Here is a 20,088-nt window from a genome sequence, read left to right on the forward strand (position 1 = left end):
GCTTGTCATTAGGATCACATAGCCAATTTACAGAAATCTCTGTACTTGTCCCCTCCCCACAGGTTCTGTTTGTTGTTCTGGGTAGACACATCCATATTTTGTTTGTTTGCTTTGAGATGAAGTCTCACCCTGTCACCCAGGCTGAAGTGCAGTGGCTTGATATCAGCTCATTGCAACCTCTGCCTCCTGGGTTCAACCAATTAAATCTTCTACCTCAGCCTCCCAAGTAGTGGAATTACTGGTGCATGCCACCATGCCTGACTAATTTTTTTTTTTTTTTGAAACAAATTCTTGCTCTGTTGCCAGGCTGGAGTGCAGTGGCACAGTCTCAGCTCACTGCAACTTTTGCCTCCCAGGTTCAAGCAATTCTCCTGCCTCAGCCTCCCAAGTAGCTGGGATTACAAGCGAGTACCATCACACCCAGATAATTTTTGTATTTTTAGTATAGACAGGGTTTCACCATGTTGACCAGGCTGTCTGGAACTCCTGACCTTGATCTGCCTGCCTCGGCCTCCCAAAGTTCTGGGATTATAGGCGTGAACCTCCATGCCTGGCCAAGAATGACTTTTTTAAGCTAACCATGTCTCAGATCAGGACCTATGTTCATTCTGTCCCCTGGAATGCCATGCATTTTGCACTTGCAAGCCTGTACTTTTCTACATGTGTTTTTTTCTCCATAATAATTTCTTTTTAACTACTAAAAAGATGATAGCCAAGGGTCTCTGCAAATTTTTTTTTTAAGATGGAGTCTTGGCCGGGCGTGGTGGCTCACGCCTGTAATCCTAGCACTTTGGGAGGCCGAGGTGGGTGGATCACTTGAGGTCAGGAGTTCAAGACCGGCCTGGCCATCATGGTGAAACCCCATCTTTTTTTTTTTTTTTTTTTTTTTTTGAGACGGAGTTTTATTCTTGTTACCCAGGCTGGAGTGCAATGGCACAATCTCAGCTCACCGCAACCTCTGCCTCCTGGAAACCCCCTCTTTTAAAAAAAATTTTAAAAAGGTGGAGTCTTGCTTTTTGGCCCAATTTGGTGTGCAGTAGTGCCATCTTGGCTCACTGTAACCTCTGTGTCCCAGGTTCAGCAATTCTCCTGCCTCAGCCTTCTGAGTAGCTGGGATTACAGGTGCATCCCACCACACCCAGCTAATTTTGTGATACAGGGTTTCACCATGTTGGTCAGGCTGGTCTCAAACTCCTGATTTTATGATGCACCCACCTCAGCCTCCCAAAGTGCTAGGATTACAGGTGTGAACCACTGTGCCTAGCCAAAATATTTCTTTTGTATAGACCAGAGCCTTCTCTACATTCTCTACATCTAATATTCTTATATGTCATGCAGAAACCCCATCACCATAAATTTGTGATCTGCAATATTGAAAATGTTCTTTTTGTGGCTGTTGAACATGAAATGGTGTGGACACTCAAGATTTCTACTGGGGGAAAGCTGGGGTTCTTAATAGAGATACAGAACATGTAATGCTGAGGTTTTATTTGTGTTCTCCATCAGCTCTATGCAGAATAGGCTTAAGAAAACACTTATATGACTGGGTGTGGTGGTTCATGCCTGTAATTCCAGCAATTTGGGAGGCCAAGGCAGGCAGATCACTTGAGGTCAGGAGTTCAAGACTAGCCTGGCCAACATGGTGAAACCCTGTCTCTACTAAAAATATTTTAAAAATTAGCCAGGCATTATTGCATGTTCCTGGAATGCCAGCTATTCAGAAGGCTGAGGCAGGAGAATTTTTTGAACGTAGGAGGTGGAGGTTGCAGTGAGCCAAGATTGTATCACAGTACTCCAGCCTGGGCAACAGAGCAAGACTCCATCTCAAAAGAAAAGAAAAGAAAAGAAAAAAGAAGAGAAGAGAAGAGAGAAAAGAAAAGAAAGGAAAAGAAAGGAAGGGAAAGGAACCACTTACTTGAACAGAATAGCATTTATTACCCAGAAAGTTCTGAACAACATTATTAGGAGATACCTGTTTGCTAGAGTGCTAAAGGAAGACTACCTAAAATCACTATTGAAAATTGCAAACATGAGAGATATCTGTATCTTGAACTTTGCATAGAACTGATATTTTCTTTATGGTTAAATTTAGACTATAATTTACTTTCGGGGGTAATACTCCAGTAGTGGTGCTCTGTGTTATGCATTAGCATATCATAAAAATTTGTCCTAGTGCAGTTGGTGTTAATAATTCACTTGGTATCCTGAAATTACTGACAAAAAAGAAAAAAAATTCATTTAGTTAAAGAGCTCCCTGAAAGACCTTTATACTATAGAGTTAATTATTTTTCTGTTCATTATTAAGTATCTTATTTATTTATTTATTTTGAGGCTTATTCTCACTCTGTTGCCCAGGCTGTAGTTCAGTGGCATATCTTGGCTCACTGCAACCTCCACCTCCTGGGTTTAAGCGATTCTCCTGCCTCAGTCTTCCAAGTATCTGGGATTATAGGTGCCACCATTACACTCAGCTAATATTTGTATTTTTAGTAGAGACGGGGTTTCACCATGTTGACCAGTCTGGTCTCGAACTCTTGACCTCATGATCCACCTGCCTTGACTTCCCAAAGTGTTGGGATTACAGGCATGAGCCACTGCTTGTGGCCTATTTATTTATTTTTGAGACAGAGTTTTTGCCCTTGTTGCCCAGGCTGGAGTGCAATGTCATGATCCCAGCTCACCACAACCTCTGCCTGGTTGGTTCAAGTGATTCTCCTGCCTCAGCCTCCTGAGTAGCTGGGATTACAGGCATGCGCCACCACATCTGGCTAATTTTGTATTTTTAGTAGACACGAGGTTTCTCCATGTTGGTCAGGCTGGCCTTGACTTCCCAGCCTCAGGTGATCTGCCCACCTCAACCTCCCAAAGTGCTGGAATTACAGGTGTGAGCCACCATGCCTGGCCTCATTATTAAGTATCTTTATGCAGCTAATGTGGGGCAGCTGCTTTTTTTCTTAGGTTTTCTTAGTATATATATATGTCTTTGGAAAATGAAAGCTCTTATCTTTGTTTATAGGTGAGAAAAACTGGAGAAAAAAAACAAAAACAGGGCTTTGTACTTACTGGATGTTTCACAAAATATTCTTTCTGGGCCAAAATAATTGGCATTATTGGTGAGCTTGTTAGAAATTCAAAAACTGGGCTGGGTGCAGTGGCTCGTGCCTGCAATCCGATCACTTTGGGAAGCCAAGATGGGTGGATCACCTGAGCTCAGGAGCTTCAGACCAGCCTGGCCAACATGGAGAAACCCCATCTTTACTAAAAATACAAAATGAGCTGGGCATGGTGGTGCATGCCTGTAATCCCAGCTGCTTGGGAGGCTGAGGCAGGAGAATAGCTTGAACCCATGAGGAGGAGGTTTCATGATTCGAGATTGAGCCATAACACTCCAGATCTTCCTGAAAAAATAATCTCCATTAACAAGATCTCCAGTTTATCATAATTAAATTTTGAAAGGCTCTTTCCAACTCAATCTGTCTTTTCCATCTGAAAAATATACACAAGTCATCCTGCATGATGTACATGTAACAATCAAAAATGTACATGTTGTGTTCATGCCCTTCAGTTTATATTTTATCATCCAGAAAAATAACATATATACACTGATGTTGTGGATCTTATACTACTCTTTTCTCAGTTAGAGAATACATTAGAGAATATTTCTGTGTTGAATATTATTTTATTGGATAATTTTAGTCACTTCTATAAGTCAAAACAAGATCTCTTTACTCTCATTTCACCTTGAGTCAAATTAAAAATTCTGTCCATAAACACTTGGTAAATATGTGTTATATGTTTTTCAGGGACCATTGACGTTTATGGATGTGGCCATAGAATTCTCTCTGGAGGAGTGGCAATGCCTGGACACAGCACAGCAGAATTTATATAGAAATGTGATGTTAGAGAACTACAGAAACTTTGTCTTCCTGGGTAAGGATAACTTTAATACACAATTCCTAATATACTCTAAAGGTTTTATTTCTCTTTTCTGTTGCATGTATTTTGGCAATTTATGCTTTACATCAATGAGTTTCATAGACCTGTTTTTAAGAAAATCTAAGATTTGTCTCTGTAGATGTTTCATCCTGACCTGAACTTGCCACATTTCTGAGCTGATCTCTATTCTTCATTCTAGATTATTGATAGTTCCAGAAATTTAGTGGCAGAAAATGCTGTTGCCCACACCTTAAAATCCAATTGCTATGACCGGGCGCAGTGGCTCACACCTATAATCCCAGCACTTTGGGAGGCTGATGGGCGGAGTTCGAGACCAGCTTGACCAACATGGTGAAACCCTGTCTCTACTAAAAATACAAAAATTAGCTGGGCATGGTGGCACATGCCTGTAATCCCAGCTACTCAGGAGGCTGAGACAGAAGAATTACCTGAACATGGGAGGTAGAGGTTGCAGTGAGCCAAGATCATGCCACTGCACTCCAGCCTAGGTGACAGAGTGAGACTTTGTCTAAAAAACAAAAAAAAATCTAATTGCCACCATCAATTTTTGATTCAGTAGCACTGGATAGTGAAATTAAGAACATACAAATTGAAAACATATATATATATATATATATATTTTGTGTGTGTGTGTGTGTGTGTGTGTGTGTGTGTGTGTGAGATGGAGTTTCTCTCTTGTTACCCAGGCTGGAGTGCAATGGCGCGATCTCGGCTCACTGCAACCTCTGCCTCCTGGGTTCAGGCAGTTCTCCTGCCTCAGCCTCCTGAGTAGCTGGGATTACAGGCACGCCCCACCATGTCCAGCTAATTTTTTTGTATTTTTAGTAGAGACGGGGTTTCGCCATGTTGACCAGGATGGTCTCCATCTCTCAACCTCGTGATCCACTCACCTCAGCCTCCCAAAGTGCTGGGATTACAGGCTTGAGCCACTGCACCCGGCCCTGAAAATATTTTCTTAATATTTAAAATTTATGTTTATAAGTTAGTATTCTGTGATTAATTTGCTAGAATATTCTTTTACATCCTTTTTAAAAAATATTTTTTCTGAAATGGAGCTTTGCTCTGTCACCCAGGCTGGATACAGTGATTCAATCTCAGCTCACTGCAACCTCTGCCTCCCAGGTTCTAACGATTCTCCTGCCTCAGCCTCCCAAACAGCTAGGACTACAGGTGTGCACCACCATGCCCAGTTAATTTCTGTATTTTCAGTAGAGATGGGGTTTTGCCATGTTGACAAGTCTGGTCTCGAACTCCTGACCTCAGGTGATCTACCCACCTCACTCTCTCAAAGTGCTGGGATTACTGGCATGAGCCACTGAACCTGGCCTACATTTTCTTGACTGAGAAAATTACTCGGTTGGTAATTGGAGAATATGAGCAAGATTCATGTTATTTATTTTTAATAAAACAGGCATTGCTGTGTCTAATTTAGACCTGATCACCTGTCTGGAGCAAGGAAAAGAGCCCTGGAATATGAAGAGACATGAGATGGTGGCCAAATCCCCAGGTAGGTGAGAGTGAATACAACACATGACACAGATGAGAGCTCTAGAGGTGAAAAAGAAAGCCAGTCTTAAAATGTAACTTGGAAATTTGTGTTTCAAAGAAACAGTTTCTAGGCAGCTGTTTTTTTGTTTGTTTGTTTTAACTTCAGCATAGAAATACCTTCTGTCTTATGCTTTTAAATTCTTGGAAAATTCTACTTTACGGCCAGGTGCATTGGCTTACACCTGTAATCCCAGCACTTTGGGAGGCCAAGGTGGGCAGATCACCTGAGGTCAGGAGTTCAAGACCAACCTGACCAACATGAAGAAATCCTGTCTCTACTAAAAATACAAAATTAGCCAGGCATGGTGGCACCTGCCTGTAATCCTAGTTACTCAGGAGGCTGAGACACAAGAATTACTTGAACCTGGGAGGCGGGGGTTGTGCTGAGCTAAGATTGCACCATTGCACTCCAGCCTGGGCAACAAAAGCAAAGCTCCATCTCAAAAAAAATAAAAATAAAACATTTTAGTTTTCTTCAGTGATCTTCAAGTTTACAGTGAGCTAAAGTCCTCTTTATGGCATATAAGAGACTGTACAATCTGACTTTTTTTCCCCATTGTTTTTGGAGACTCAGAAATATTGCATAATTTTGAGAAACTCTTGTTAAACCATTGTGTAAATTACCTTTTGGCATTATGTTTAAAATGTGTAACATTTGTGGTTTCTGTTCCATTGGTTTTTTATTTTTCTGCACATTTCATTCTGTTTGTATTACTATAGGCTTGAAATATAGTTTTAAATTATAAAGTTTGATGTTCTGCTTTGTTTTTATTGCTTAAGATTGCTTTGACTATTCAAAGTTGACTGTAGTTTTGGCTGGGTACAGGGGCTCACACCTGTAATCCTATCACTTTGGGAGGCCGAGGCAAAAGAACCCCTTGAGCCCAGGAGTTTGATACCAGCCTAGGCAACATAAGGAGACCCTGTTTCTTTTGGTTTTTTTTTTTCGAGACAGAGTTTCGCTCTTGTTACCCAGGCTGGAGTGCAATGGCGCGATCTCGGCTCACCGCAACCTCCGCCTTCTGGGTTCAGGCAATTCTCCTGCCTCAGCCTCCTGAGTAGCTGGGATTACAGGCATGCGCCACCACACCCAGCTAATTTTTTGTATTTTTAGTAGAGACGGGGTTTTACCATGTTGACCAGGTTGGTCTCGATCTCTCGACCTCATGATCCACTTGCCTCGGCCTCCCAAAGTGCTGGGATTACAGGCTTGAGCCACCGTGCCTGGCTGGAGACCCTGTTTCTTAAAAAGATTATTGGGCCGGGCACGGTGCCTCATGCCTGGTAATCCCAGCACTTTCAAAAGTTGAGGCAGGTAGATCACCTGAGGTCAGGAGTTCAAGACAGCCTGACCAACATGGCAAAACCCTGTTTCTACTAAAAGTACAAAATGCTGTTGCTACTAACAACAACAAGAAGAAAAAACTAAAAATACCAAGTGCGGTGGTGCATGCCTATAATCCCAGCTACTCAGGAGGTTGAGGCAGGAGAATCGCTTAAATCCAGGTGTAGGGATTAAAGTGAGCCAAGATCACATCAGTGCACTCTAGCCTAGGCAACAAGAGTGAAACTCTATCTCAAAAAAAAAAAAAGATTTATTGTAGTTTCATGTAAAATTAGGGATTGTATTTTCTATTACTGTTAAAAAAAAAGGCACAGGAATGTTGGTAGTTGAATCCGTAAATTACTATGGATAACATGGCACTTTAACAATATTTATTTAAATCCATAGGTACAAAATATTTTAAAACTCACTTGTGTCTTCTCTAATTTCTTCTATTGAAATCCTATACCTTTTATTGTAAAGATTTTTTTGGCCAGGTGCAATGGCTCACACCTGTAATCACAGCACTTTGGGAGGCCGAGGCAGGCAGAACACCTGAGGTCAGGAGTTCGTGACCAGCCTGACCAACATGAAGAAACACTGTCTCTATTCAAAATACAAAATTAGCCAGATGTAATGGTGGATGCCTGTAACTCCATCTCAAAAAAAAAAATTGTTTTTTACTTTCTTGGGTGGATTTGTTTTCAGAAATAAATTATTATTATTATTATTATTATTATTACTATTATTATTATAGAGATCGGGTTTCACCATGTTGGCCAGGCTGATCTCGAACTTCTGACCTCGTGGTCCGCCCGCCTTGGCCTCCCAAAGTGCTGGGATTACAGGCATGAGCCACTGTGCCCGGCTTGTCTTCAATTTCAATGGCTTTTTTTTTTTTTTTTTTTTTTGCCAATCAGTTTGAGCTTATGAGGTTGCTCAGGTTAGCCTTGAACTGATGACCTCGCCTTCGCGAGCGCCATGACCTCCGGCGGGAGCCACTTTGGACCCCCTCAATGGCTTTTTTATTTTTGACTAATTCTTCTGCTACATACTTTCAGTGTTAGGTTAAAAGAGAAGTATTGCCAGTGGGCACAATATAGTTTGCAACTGGTGTCTGTCAATTTGAAAAAGCAAACACCTCTTCAAGTTTTTATAAACTGGTTTCAGAAGGTAAATATCTTCCTTTCTGGGCCCCCAGGGTAGTGAGATGTCCACTGGTTTTGTATTGGAGAGGGGTTGTAGCTTGGTCACAAGGCTGCAGGATCTGTGGTAGGGTCCACCTTTAGTTGGCTGGTTATAGGGGGCTTGGATAGCTGTAACGCCCATTTTATTTTATTCTATTTTATCTGTCTTTTGAGATGGAGTTTTGCTGTTGTTGCTCAGGCTGGCACAATCTCGGCTAACTTCAACCTTTGCCTTCCGGGTTCAAGCAATTCTCCTGCCTCAGCCTCTCAATAGCTGGGATTACATGCATGTGTCATCAGGCCTTTTTAATTTTGTATTTTTAGTAGAGACAGGGTTTTACCATGTTGGTCAGGCTCAAGCTCCTGACCTCAGGTGATCCACCCACCTTGGCCTCCCAAAGTGCTGAGATTACAGGAGTGAGCTGTTGCACTCAGTCTCCCATTTTATTTTACTTTAATTCTTTTAAAAATTTACTTTTAAAGAAGAGGTTTTACTGTGTTGGTCAGGATGGTCTCAATCTCCTGACCTCATGATCCGTCTGCCTCGGCCTCCCAAAGTGCTGGGATTAGAGGCATGAGCCACCACACCCGGGCCCCATTTTATTTTTAAACAGACTGAATGTTCTTCAGAATTTTGCTCTGTAGAGCAGACACTAGGGCAGGTTCCTGATTCGGGTCTTCATATGGTAGGCCTTATGTGAGGATGTGGATGAGTATGGCTTTCACTGAGTACCAAAGAGGATTTCTACAGGTCACTGTTTAGGTTTCTATGTAGGCAGAACGCCTGTGAACTGTGGCCCATGGAACTGGAACTGAGTCATTGAACTGTTTCAGGGACCACAGTGAAGGCCAAGGTCTTCAGGCCTGTCTGCATGGCTGTAAATGGGTGTCTCCCTTCAGGCCTCTGAAAGAGCAGGACCTCTCCCAGACTGTACCTGGGAGGAGTTTGGGATGATTACAGAGGAAGTTCAGAATTCCTAGTGGGGGCCAGGGGTGGTATAATCCCAGGCATGAGTCACCACAGGAGGCCCAGGCAGGTGGATCACCTGAGATCAGGAGTTCGAGAGCAGCCTGGCCAACGTGGCAAAACCGCATCTCTACAAAAATACAAAAATTAGCTGGGCGTGGTGGTGCATGCCTATAGTCCCAGCTACTTGGGAAGCTGAGGCAGGAGAATGGGTTGAAACACAGAGGGAGAGGTTGCAGTGAGCCAAGGTCACCCCACTGCACTCCAGCCTGAGTGGCAGAACAAGACTTGGTCTAAAAAATACATGAATTCTCAGAGGAACCAAGTTGGGTGGGCTATTTTCTTACCTGTAGCCAAGAACAGGGGTCCTATAGTTTGCCACCCGAATGAGGGCCTGGCTTTTGAAAAGAACATGCCTTAATTTTGGGCTTTAAAGAGAAAAACTAAAAATAAAAAAAATTTTTTTTTAAATTGGGGGCTTTAGCAGTTTCCTTACTCCCTTCCTAGATCTCAAAGCTCTCTTGAAGGCACTTACTTTGGAGATGGGGACTTGTTATATAACCCAGGCTGGTCTCGAAATCCTGGCCTGAAACAATTTTTCAGCCTTAATGTACCATGTAGCTGTCATGACAGATGTGAGCCATCATGCCTGGCTCTCTCATAAAGGCATTTTTGTCAGGAATGGCTGAAACATTTCCTTGCTGTTGGGGCATATAAAAGTAAAGTACCTTTTATGTTTTCATCTTGCTGATGTCACTCTCCCCATACATTTTTACTTTCTATTTTCCATTGGAAATTATTCTGTAATTTTTGATTCAGAAATTTAGGACAATGTTCTAGAATTTACATATTATACCTGAGGAAAATGAGATAATTAGTAGGCACTCCATATTTACTCAAACAGTTACTTATAAATTTAAGTTTGCTACAGGCAAAGAAGAATTATAAGATTTTCACCCACTTTCTTCAACCTATGTTTAAATAGTAACATAATTTTTCCCAAATGTTTTTTTTTTTTTTGAGACGGAGTTTCACTCTTGTTACCCAGGCTGGAGTGCAATGGCGCAATCTCGGCTCACCGCAACCTTCGCCTCCTGGGTTCAAGCAATTCTCCTGCCTCAGCCTCCCGAGTAGCTGGGACTACAGGTGTGCGCCACCACGCCCAGCTAATGTTTGTATTTTTAGTAGAGACAGGGTTTCACCATGTTGACCAGGATGGTCTCCATCTCTTGACCTCGTGATCCACCCACCTTGGCCTCCCAAAGTGCTGGGATTACAGGCGTGAGCCACCGTGCCCGGCCCAAATGTTCGTTTTTTATATATCAGAGGCTCCAGCCCTAATCCGCAAAATATGTATATTTTTCTTTATTTACCAATTTAAAGTTATTCTTCTAAAGTTGGATTAAAGCAGTTTCATGTTGTGTAATAGTACCATATATTTAAAACATAAAAATTAAATATTGTTTTTTAAAATACTTATTTATTCAGAATTTCTCATTAGAATTTTTTATTTGTTATACTTACCTGGCAGGGCGATACCATGATCATGAATTTTCTATTTATGATTATACTGCATTTTCTCTGAATTTTTGCTGTTATACGGTACATGCCAATGATTCAAAATACTTGCCTTTCATGAGTACACAGTCACAGTCAAATATTGTAGTTATCTAGACAAATTCTTTCTTAATGATACATCAGTGTTGCATACAAGATTTTATGAGTAAACATATCTTTTATTATTGTTTTCCAGTTCCAGATTACTGCGTTTTTTTAGCATTAGGTTTCTTAACATCGGTTTATTCTGTTTTTAGGTTTTACTTGTGTATTATAATTTTAGACAATTTGCAATTCTGTTTGTACACATTAAAGTCAATATGAAGTTTAATTAAGAGATAAATCAGCCATGTCTATCACAATCAAATTATATATATGTGTATGTGTTTATCTATAAATATGACCCCAATTTAGGTTGTGGCTTATCTTGTATATATTCTTTCTTAGCTGATTTTCAGTGGTAGCTTTTTCTTGTCTTAGTGAGTAGTCATGGAAATAGTTTTATTTTCACCATTTGTTTAATAATAAATAAATATTTTCTTTGTGTGAGAGAAACATTTTTGTGAACTGAAAGTAACTTTTGAAAAAAATTTATAATTTGTATTTTTTCAGTTTTTTTCTTTTTAGAAACATTATTGTAAAAACACGTAACATGAAATTTACCATCTTAAATCTATTGAAGTGTACATTTCAGGGTCAGACATGGTGTGGCTCACATCTGTCATCCCAGGATTTTGGGAGGCTAAGACATGAGGATCACTTGAGTCCAAAAGTTTGAGACCAGTTTGTGCAACATATGGAGATTTCTTTGCTACAAAAAAATGTTTAAATGGCCAGGAATGGTGGTGTGCACCTGTGGTCTCAGCTACTTGGAAGATTAAAGGGGCATTAAAGATTACTTGAGCCTGAAAGTTTGAGGCTAAAGTGAACCATAATCGTGCCACTGTACTCCAGCTTGGGTGACAGAGTAAGAAACTGTACATTTCAGGCATGTTAAGTATATTCATTGCTATGCAAAAGACTTCAAGAAATTTTACATCTTGTGAAACTAAAATTCGAATACTCATTAAGTAACAATTACCCATTTTACTCTCTCCAGCCCTTGACAAACACTCTTCCACTTCCTGTTTTTAGAAGTATAACAACATAAAGTATCTCATATAAGTGAAATTATATAATATCCATTATTTTTTATCTATCTTATCTCATGTAACATAATATTCTCAAAGTTTATCTTAAAATGTGACAAGATTGGCCGGGCGCGGTGGCTGAAGCCTGTAATCCCAGCAGTTTGGGAGGCCAAGGCTGGTGGATCACTCGAGGTCGGGAATTCGAGACCAGGAACTCTGGAGGCTGAGGCAGGAGAATCCCTTAGAACCCGTGAGGTGGAGGTGACAGTGAGCTGAGATCTTGCCTCTGCACGTGAGGCTGGATGACAGTGTGAGGCTCTGCCTCAAAAAACAAAACAAAAAGAGTAGGCCAGGCATGCTGGCTCAGGCCTGTAATCTCAGCATTTTGGGAGGCCAAAGTGGGCAGATCATGAAGTCAGGAGTTTGAGACGAGCCTGACCAACATGGTGAAACCCCTCGATACTAAAAATACAAAGAAAAAGAAAAAATAGCCAGTAGTGGTGGCTCGTGCCTGTAATCCCAGCTACTCAGGAGGCTGAGGCAGAAGAATTGCTTAAACCTGGGAGTCGAAATTTGCTGTTAGCCAAAATTGCCCCACCGCACTCCAGCCTGGGTGACAGAGCAAGACTCCCTCTCAAAAAAAAAAAGTGACAAGATTTTCTTTTTGAGACTGAGTAATATTCCATTGTGTGTATATGTTACATCTTCTGATGTGTTTATAAATCAAGGAACACCTGGGTTTCTTCAGCCTTTCGGGTTTTGTGAATACTGGTGCAATGAATATAAACGTTCATGTGTCTTACACGTCCTGGGTTGTGGATTTTGGATATAGATTCACAAAAAATATTGCTGTATTTGATGATAATTTCATTTTTAAACATTTGAAAAACATTTCTAATATTTTCAAATAATGTCTGCATGTTTTTCTACTAACCATCAACATGGGTTTTATTTTCATTTTATTATCAACAGATTAGGTGTTTTACATAAATTTACAGTGGCCATTGTAATGGGTGTGAGGAGAATTGTTTTTCAGTTTTATTTTGATGTGTTTCTCTACAAATTATTAATTTCTGTTTTCTTTTTGTAATGAATGAGAGGTTCTTTATGTTGCCCAGGTTGGCCTTGAACTCATAGCCTCGCCTCCTCAAGCACCAGGAACAGGCCCGAGCCACCACGGCTCCCATATTAATTTCTTTTTTCTTGAGACAGAGTTTTGCTCTTGTTTCCCAGGCTGGAGTGCAATGGCGCGATCTCGGTTCACCACAACCTCCGCCTCCTGGGTTCAGGCAATTCTCCTGCCTCAGCCTCCTAAGTAGCTGGGATTACAGGCACGCGCCACCATGCCCAGCTAATTTTTTGTATTTTTAGTAGAGACGGGGTTTCACCATGTTGACCAGGTTGGTCTCGATCTCTCGACCTCGTGATCCACCCGCCTCAGCCTCCCAAAGTGCTGGGATTGCAGGCTTGAGCCACCGCACCCGGCCCCCATATTAATTTCTATTTTCAAATGCTTTTTCCCATTTGGGTATCTTTTTTGGTGAAAATTTTGTTCAATTATTTTTTCATTTCTAAATCAAGTTATTCAACTTTACTGTTCAGTTTTTGTTTTTGTTTCTGTTTTTTCTGATGGAGTCTCACTCTGTCACCCAGGCTGGAGTGTAATGTCGTGGTCTTAGCTCACTGCAACCTCCTACTCCCAGATTCAAGCGATTCACCTGCCTCAGCCTCCTGAGTAGCTGGGACTACAGGCGCGTGCCACCACACATGACTAATTTTTGTATTTTTAGTAGAGACAGGGTTTCACTATGTTGGCCAGGCTGGTCTTGAACTCCTGACCTTGTGATCCTCCCACTTCAGCTTCCCAAAGTGCTGGGATTACAGGTGTAAGCCGCCACCGACAGCCCTATTTTTCAGTCTTTTTTTTTTTTGAGACAGAGTCTCACTCTGTCACCAGGAGCCAGGCTGGAATGCAGTGGCACAATCTCAGCTCACTGCAACCTCTGCCTCCCGGGTTCAAGCAATTCTCCTGCCTCAGCCTCCTGAGTAGCTGAGACTACAGGCGCACGGCACCACACCCAGCTAATTTTTGTATTTTTAGTAGTGACAGGGTTTCATCATGTTGGCCAGGATGGTCTCGATCTCCGGACCTCATGATCTGCCGCCTAGGCCTCCCAAAGTGCTGGGGTTACAGGCTTGAGCCACTGCGCCCGGCTCTTATTGTTCAGTTTTGAGAGTTGTTTATTCTGAATATTAATTCTTATCACATGTGATTTGCAAATATTTTCACCCATTTTCTAGGAGGCATTGTCTATTGAATTTTTGTTTTGATGTGCAGAAAGTTTGAAGTATAGTGCAGTCAGATTTTTCGTTTTTGTTGTTGCTCATGCATTTAATGTCATATATATATAAATAGTGCCAAGAGCAATGTATTTTAGTTAAACCATTTTTTTGTATTTTGTTCAAGGTTATAATCCAACTTTATTTCCTCAGTGTCGATACTGAGTTTTCAACATTATTTTTGGAAGAGACTATCTTTTCTCTGTTGTGTGCTCCTGAAAACTTTGTGGAAGGTTTTTTTTTTTTTTTTTTTTGAGACAGAGTTTTGCTCTTGTTACCCAGGCTGGAGTGCAATGGTGCGATCTCGGCTCACCGCAACCTCCACCTCCTGGGTTCAGGCAGTTCTCCTGCCTCAGCCTCCTGAGTAGCTGGGATTACAGGCACGCGCCACCATGCCCAGATAATTTTTTGCATCTTTAGTAGAGACGGGGTTTCACCATGCTGACCAGGATGGTCTTAATCTCTTGACCTCGTGATCCACCCACCTCGGCCTCCCAAAGGGCTGGGATTACAGGCGTGAGCCACCACGCCTGGCCGGAAGGTTATTTAATCTTATACAGAAGGGTTCATTTCTGGGGTCTATTCTGCTTTTTTTTTGTGTTTCTCTTGGTGTCAGTACCACATTATTTAGTTTCGTTTTTGTAGCTTTATTTAATATGTTTTGACGTCAGAAAGTATAATGCCTCTTTGTTCTTTTCATAGATGTTGATCTATTGTTTTTATTCGAATTTAAAAATTTTAAACTATTTTTCTGTAAAAAACTGTGACTGAAATTTTTATAGAGATTATATTAAATTCATTCACTACTGTAGGTCTAGTAATGTCTTTGAAAAGTTAAATTTTTTGACCCTGGAGCAAGAATATGTTTAAGAGTGGCCTGTAATCCCAGCACTTTGAGAGGCCATGGCAGGCAGATCACGAGGTCAAGAGATGAGACTATCGTGGTCAACATGGTGAAACCCCCGTCTCTACTAAAAATACAAAAATTAGCTGGGCATGGTGGTACACGCCTGTATTCCCAGCTACTCAGGAAGCTGAGGCAGGAGAATCGCTTGAACCCACGAGGCAGAGGTTGCAGTGAGCCGAGATTGCACCCCTGTACTCTAGCCTGCAAACAGAGAAGACTCCATCTCAAAAAAAAAAAGAATATGTTGAAGAATGTGTTTTAATTTCATATAGTTTTGGATTTTCCCGTTTTGCTTTTAATTCCTAGTTTCATTCAGTTTTGGTCAGGAAGCACAGTGTATAATTTTGGTCTTCTTAAATTGATTTGTTGTTATTTTGAGACAGGATCTTACTCTGTTGCCAAGGCTGCATGAGTTTGGCTCACTGCAATCTTAGCCTGCTGGACTCAAGTGATCCTTTTACCTCAAATTTTTGAGCTGGTACTAAAGACATGCAGTACTCTGCCTGGTTACTTTTTAAATTATTAGTAGTGACAGGGTCTCACTCTGTTGCCCAAGCTGGTCTCAAACCTTTTTCCCCAAGTTGAGATTATAGATATGAGCCTCTGCACCCAGCCAGTATTCATAAATTTAATGTGACTTAGTATGTTTCCTAACAGAAGACACCAGGTGCAAATACGAATATTGTGAATATTGTGGGTATTCTCTCGCTTTTCCCTGGAAAGTTTTGTACATGTCTGTTAAGCCTAGTTGGTGATAGGATATAGTTGGTCTATGGTTAGAGGATGTCCATGTTCTCTAAACCTCTTGCTGCAATGTAATCCTCCTGTTTGATATGGGACCTGGTGGGAGGTGTTTCCATCACAGGAAAGCAAATTCCTCATCAATGGCTTAGCACCATCCTTTTGATAATCAAAAGGTTATACTCTATTGATTCAAATAAGAGCTGGTTCATTAAAAAACAAAACAAAAACCTGGCTTCTTCACCTCACACTTACTCTGTCTCTTACTGTGAGATATGTCCAGTTACACATTGCCTTCTACCGTGGTTATAAGCTTACTAGGACCTTCTCAGAAGTAGATGCTGGCACTCAGTTCCTGTACAGTCTGCTGAACTGTGAGCCAAACAAACCTCTTTTCTTTAAAAATTATCTACTCTCTTGCTGAGCGCAGTGGCTCACACCTGTAATTCCAGCACTATGGGAGGCTGAGGAGGGCAGATCACCTGAGGTCGGGAGTTTAAGACCAGCCTGACCAACATGGAGAAACCCTGTCTCTACTGAAAATACAGAATTAGTCGGTGTAGTGGCGCATGCCTGTAATCCCAGCTACTCAGGAGGCTGAGGCAGGAGAATAGCTTGAACCTGGGAGGTGGAGGTTGTGGTGAGCCAAGATGTGGTGCCATTGCAATCCAGCCTGGGCAAAAGAGTGAAACTCCATCTCAGAAAAACAAAATTATCTACCCTAGGTATTCTTCTATATGTAAAATATTAATACAGTCTATAATGTTGTCCAAGATTTTTGATTTCTTATGTATTATTGCAACTGGGGTCTTGATGTCTACAATTATTATGTTGCTCTGTATTTCTTACTTTTGTCAGAATTTGGTTTATATATTTTGCAGCCCTGATGTTATATACCTACATACATAATAGAGAGATATAAAAGTTTTAGATTCCTTGAGACTCAAGAGAATAATAATAATAAAAAGTTGTAGATTACTGGTAAATTAACCTATTTTATTATTATATAAATCAATTTTGTTCTCATGCTAGTACTTGACTGAAAGCATATGTGTAATATAATTACAGTTACCTCATGCAATTGTGGTTGCTATTTGGATGAAAAATAAATTTTTTCTATTCTGTTACTTTCAGCCAATTCGATGCAAAGCTAAAATCAGTCTCTTGCAGGCAGCAAGAGACTGATTTTATATATTGCATGCTTTTTTTCTAAAGTCACTCAGGCATTTGATTTCTTTTTCTTTTTTATAATTTCATTTATTCATTTATTTTTAATTTTTTTTTCTTTTTGAGACAAGAATCTCACTTTGTTGTCCAGGCTGGAGTGCTGTAGCATGATCTCAACTCACTGCAACCTTCACCTCCCAGATTCAAGTGATTCTCATGCCTCAGTCTCCCAAGTAGCTGAGATTACAGGTGTGTGCCACCATGCCCAGCTAATTTTTTCTATTTTTAATAGAGTTGGGGTTTCACTGTTTTGGGCAGGGTAGTCTCAAACTCCTGGTCTCAAGTGATCCACCCACCTTGGTCTCCCAAAATGCCAAATTACAGGAATGAGCCACCATTTCTGGCCTATGTATTCATTCAGTTTAGAAATAGGGTTTCACTCTGTCAATCAGGCTGGATTTCAGTGACGTGATCATGGCTCATTGCAGCCTCAACTTTCCAAACCCTGATGATCCTCTCATTTCAGCCTCTCAAGTAACTGCATTACAAATATGTGCCAACTACCAATTATTTCCATTTCATCTCACTTTTCAAACACCACTCTGTTCTGTTTCAAAGAGTGTAACTGTTACACATGTCATACAATCTCTTTTTGTGACTGATTTCATTCTGCATAATGTTGTCAAGGCTTATCTTTATAGTTGTAAAAATATTCTCTACTTTTTGCAAACTGAGTGATATTCTAGTGCTTTTATATTTCAGATTATATTTACTAAATGATTTGGTCACAGAAATTTGCATTGCTTTTATCTATGGCTTTCAGTAACAGGCTCCAATAATTATGGGTGTGCAAATGACTATATGACCACATATGGGAAAGTTTATGTGCTATATTCTATTTTACTAGTTTACTTTCTTATCTTTATGTTTATACAAAATTGTTTTTCAGGCTGGGTGTGGTGGCTCACTCCTGTAATCTTAGCACTTTGGGAGGCCGAGTTGGGTGGATCACCTGAAGTCAGGAGTTCAAGACTAGCCTGGCCATCATGGTGAAACCCCATCTTAAAAAATAAAAAATTGTTTTTCTGTGTAGCTATGTCATGTATTTTGAAATGAAGAACTGTAGCTGGGCATGGTGGCTCACGACTGTAATCCCAGCACTTTGGGAGGCTGAGGTGGGCAGATCACGAGGTCAAGAGATTGAGACCATCCTGGCCAACATGGTGAAACCCCGTCTCTACTAAAAATACAAAAAAATTGGGCCGGGTGCGGTGGCTCCAGCCTGTAATCCCAGCACTTTGGGAGGCTGAGGCGGGTGAATAACGAGGTCAAGAGATCGAGACCATCCTGGCCAACATGGTGAAACCCCGTCTCTACTAAAAATACAAAAAAATTGGGCCGGGTGAGGTGGCTCCAACCTGTAATCCCAGCACTTTGGGAGGCTGAGGCGGGTGAATAACGAGGTCAAGAGATCGAGACCATCCTGGTCAACATGGTGAAATCCCATCTCTACTAAAAATACAAAAATTAGCTGGGCATGGTGGCGTGTGCCTGTAACCCCAGCTACTCAGGAGGCTGAGGCAGGAGAATTGCCTGAACCCAGGAGGTGGAGGTTGTGGTGAGCCGAGACCGCGCCATTGCACTCCAGCCTGGGTAACAAGAGCGAAACTCTGTCTCAAAAAAAAAAAAAAAAAAAATTAGCCGGGCGTGGTGGCATGTGCCTGTAGTCCCAGCTACTGGGGAGACTGAGGCAGGAGAATTGCTTGAACCCGGAAGGCAGAGGTTGCCAGTGAGCCGAGGTCACGCCACTGCACTCCAGCCTTGTGCCTGGTGACGGACTGAGACTCTGTCTCAAAACAAACAAACAAACAAACAAAAAGAAGTGTAATGCCTCCAACATTTTTCTTTTTTTTAAAGATTGTTGAGTATAGTCTCTTACGATTCCATATCCTTTTGGGATTACTGTTTGTTTCTTCAGAAGTGGAATATTTTTTCTAATATAAAACATAAAGACAGGGTTTCACCATGTTGGCCAGGCTGGTCTTGAACTCCTAACCTCAGGCAATCCACCTGCCTCGGCCTTCCAAAGTGCTGAGATTACAGGTGTGAGCCACCACGCCTGGCCTGAAATAAGAAATTTGAAAAATACTGCATTACATCTGTAGATTACATTGAGCAATATGGACATCTACATAATATTAATTATTTCAGCCTTTGAATAAGCTAAAACTTTTTTTTTTTGGCCTAGCAGGTGGTCCTTTCAAGAAGAATGTTGTTTGAGCTATTGGGAAGGGTGTATATTCTGATGAACTCTCTATACCTCCGTTACAAATAATTGTTCTATACTGCCTTCAAGTTTTCTGTTCCCTTACTAATATTTCATCTTGTTTTATTTTTATTAAGAAAGTGGGGTCTTGATATATTCTCCTATAATTATATTTCTCTTTGTGTGTTTCTTCAATTCTGTTAATATTTGCTTTATATATTTGAAACCCTAAAGTGAGATGTGTGCACGAACACACACACACACACACACACACACACAGACAAATTAGTCGTTGGTTCACAGTAAATGAATCTACTATTGTTCAGTGTCCTTTTATTCTCTTTCTGGAGTTTTGACTTAAAGGACATGTTAAATATGATACTTTTTGACTTAAGATGTGGCTGTGTAATATTATTTTGATCTCTTCTTCCCTCATTTGGTAATGTTTGCATAAAATTTCTACTTCCATCTTGCCATTTTAGTCTTTATCATTAGATCTCAACTAAATAGCTATATATATATATATATATATTTTTTTTTTTTTTTTTTTTTTTGAAATGGAGTCTTGTTCTGTCACCAGGCTGGAGTGAAGTGGCAGGATCTCCACTCACTGCAGCCTCTACCTCCCGGGTTCAAGCAATTCTCCTGCCTCAGCCTTTCGAGTATCTGGGACTACAGGCACGTGCCAACATGCCCAGCTAATTTTTTGTATTTTTAGTAAAGATGAAGTTTCACCATGTTGGCCAGGATGGTCTCAGTTTCTCGAGGTGATCCACCCACCTTGGCCTCCCAAAGTGCTCAGATTACAAGTGTGAGCCACCGCACCCAACCACCTCTTTGTGTTCTTATGATTGCTTTCTGAAAGTTTGATAATGTTTTTGATGGGGTCATGCTGCCCTAATATTTTATATACATTAATCTTTGAGATTTAGACATTAAAAACAAGCTAGCTGTGACAATCTTATTTTGTGTATCCTAGTTTGTTTGTTGAGCCTCT

General features: G+C 40.9%; 1 protein-coding gene across 1 annotated transcript in view; it reads left to right on the forward strand.

The window, feature by feature from the left end:
* Window positions 1–20,088, forward strand: part of LOC103789844 (uncharacterized) — an 83,652-nt gene that overhangs the window by 17,594 nt on the left and 45,970 nt on the right. Inside the window, exons 2-3 of the mRNA XM_008987621.5 lie at window positions 3,804–3,930; window positions 5,369–5,464. Coding sequence (XP_008985869.5) covers window positions 3,804–3,930; window positions 5,369–5,464 — 223 coding nt within the window. The remainder of the gene's footprint in view (window positions 1–3,803; window positions 3,931–5,368; window positions 5,465–20,088) is intronic.

Source organism: Callithrix jacchus, chromosome 22, assembly GCF_049354715.1.
Source record: "Callithrix jacchus isolate 240 chromosome 22, calJac240_pri, whole genome shotgun sequence".
Taxonomy (NCBI): Eukaryota; Metazoa; Chordata; class Mammalia; order Primates; family Cebidae; genus Callithrix; species Callithrix jacchus.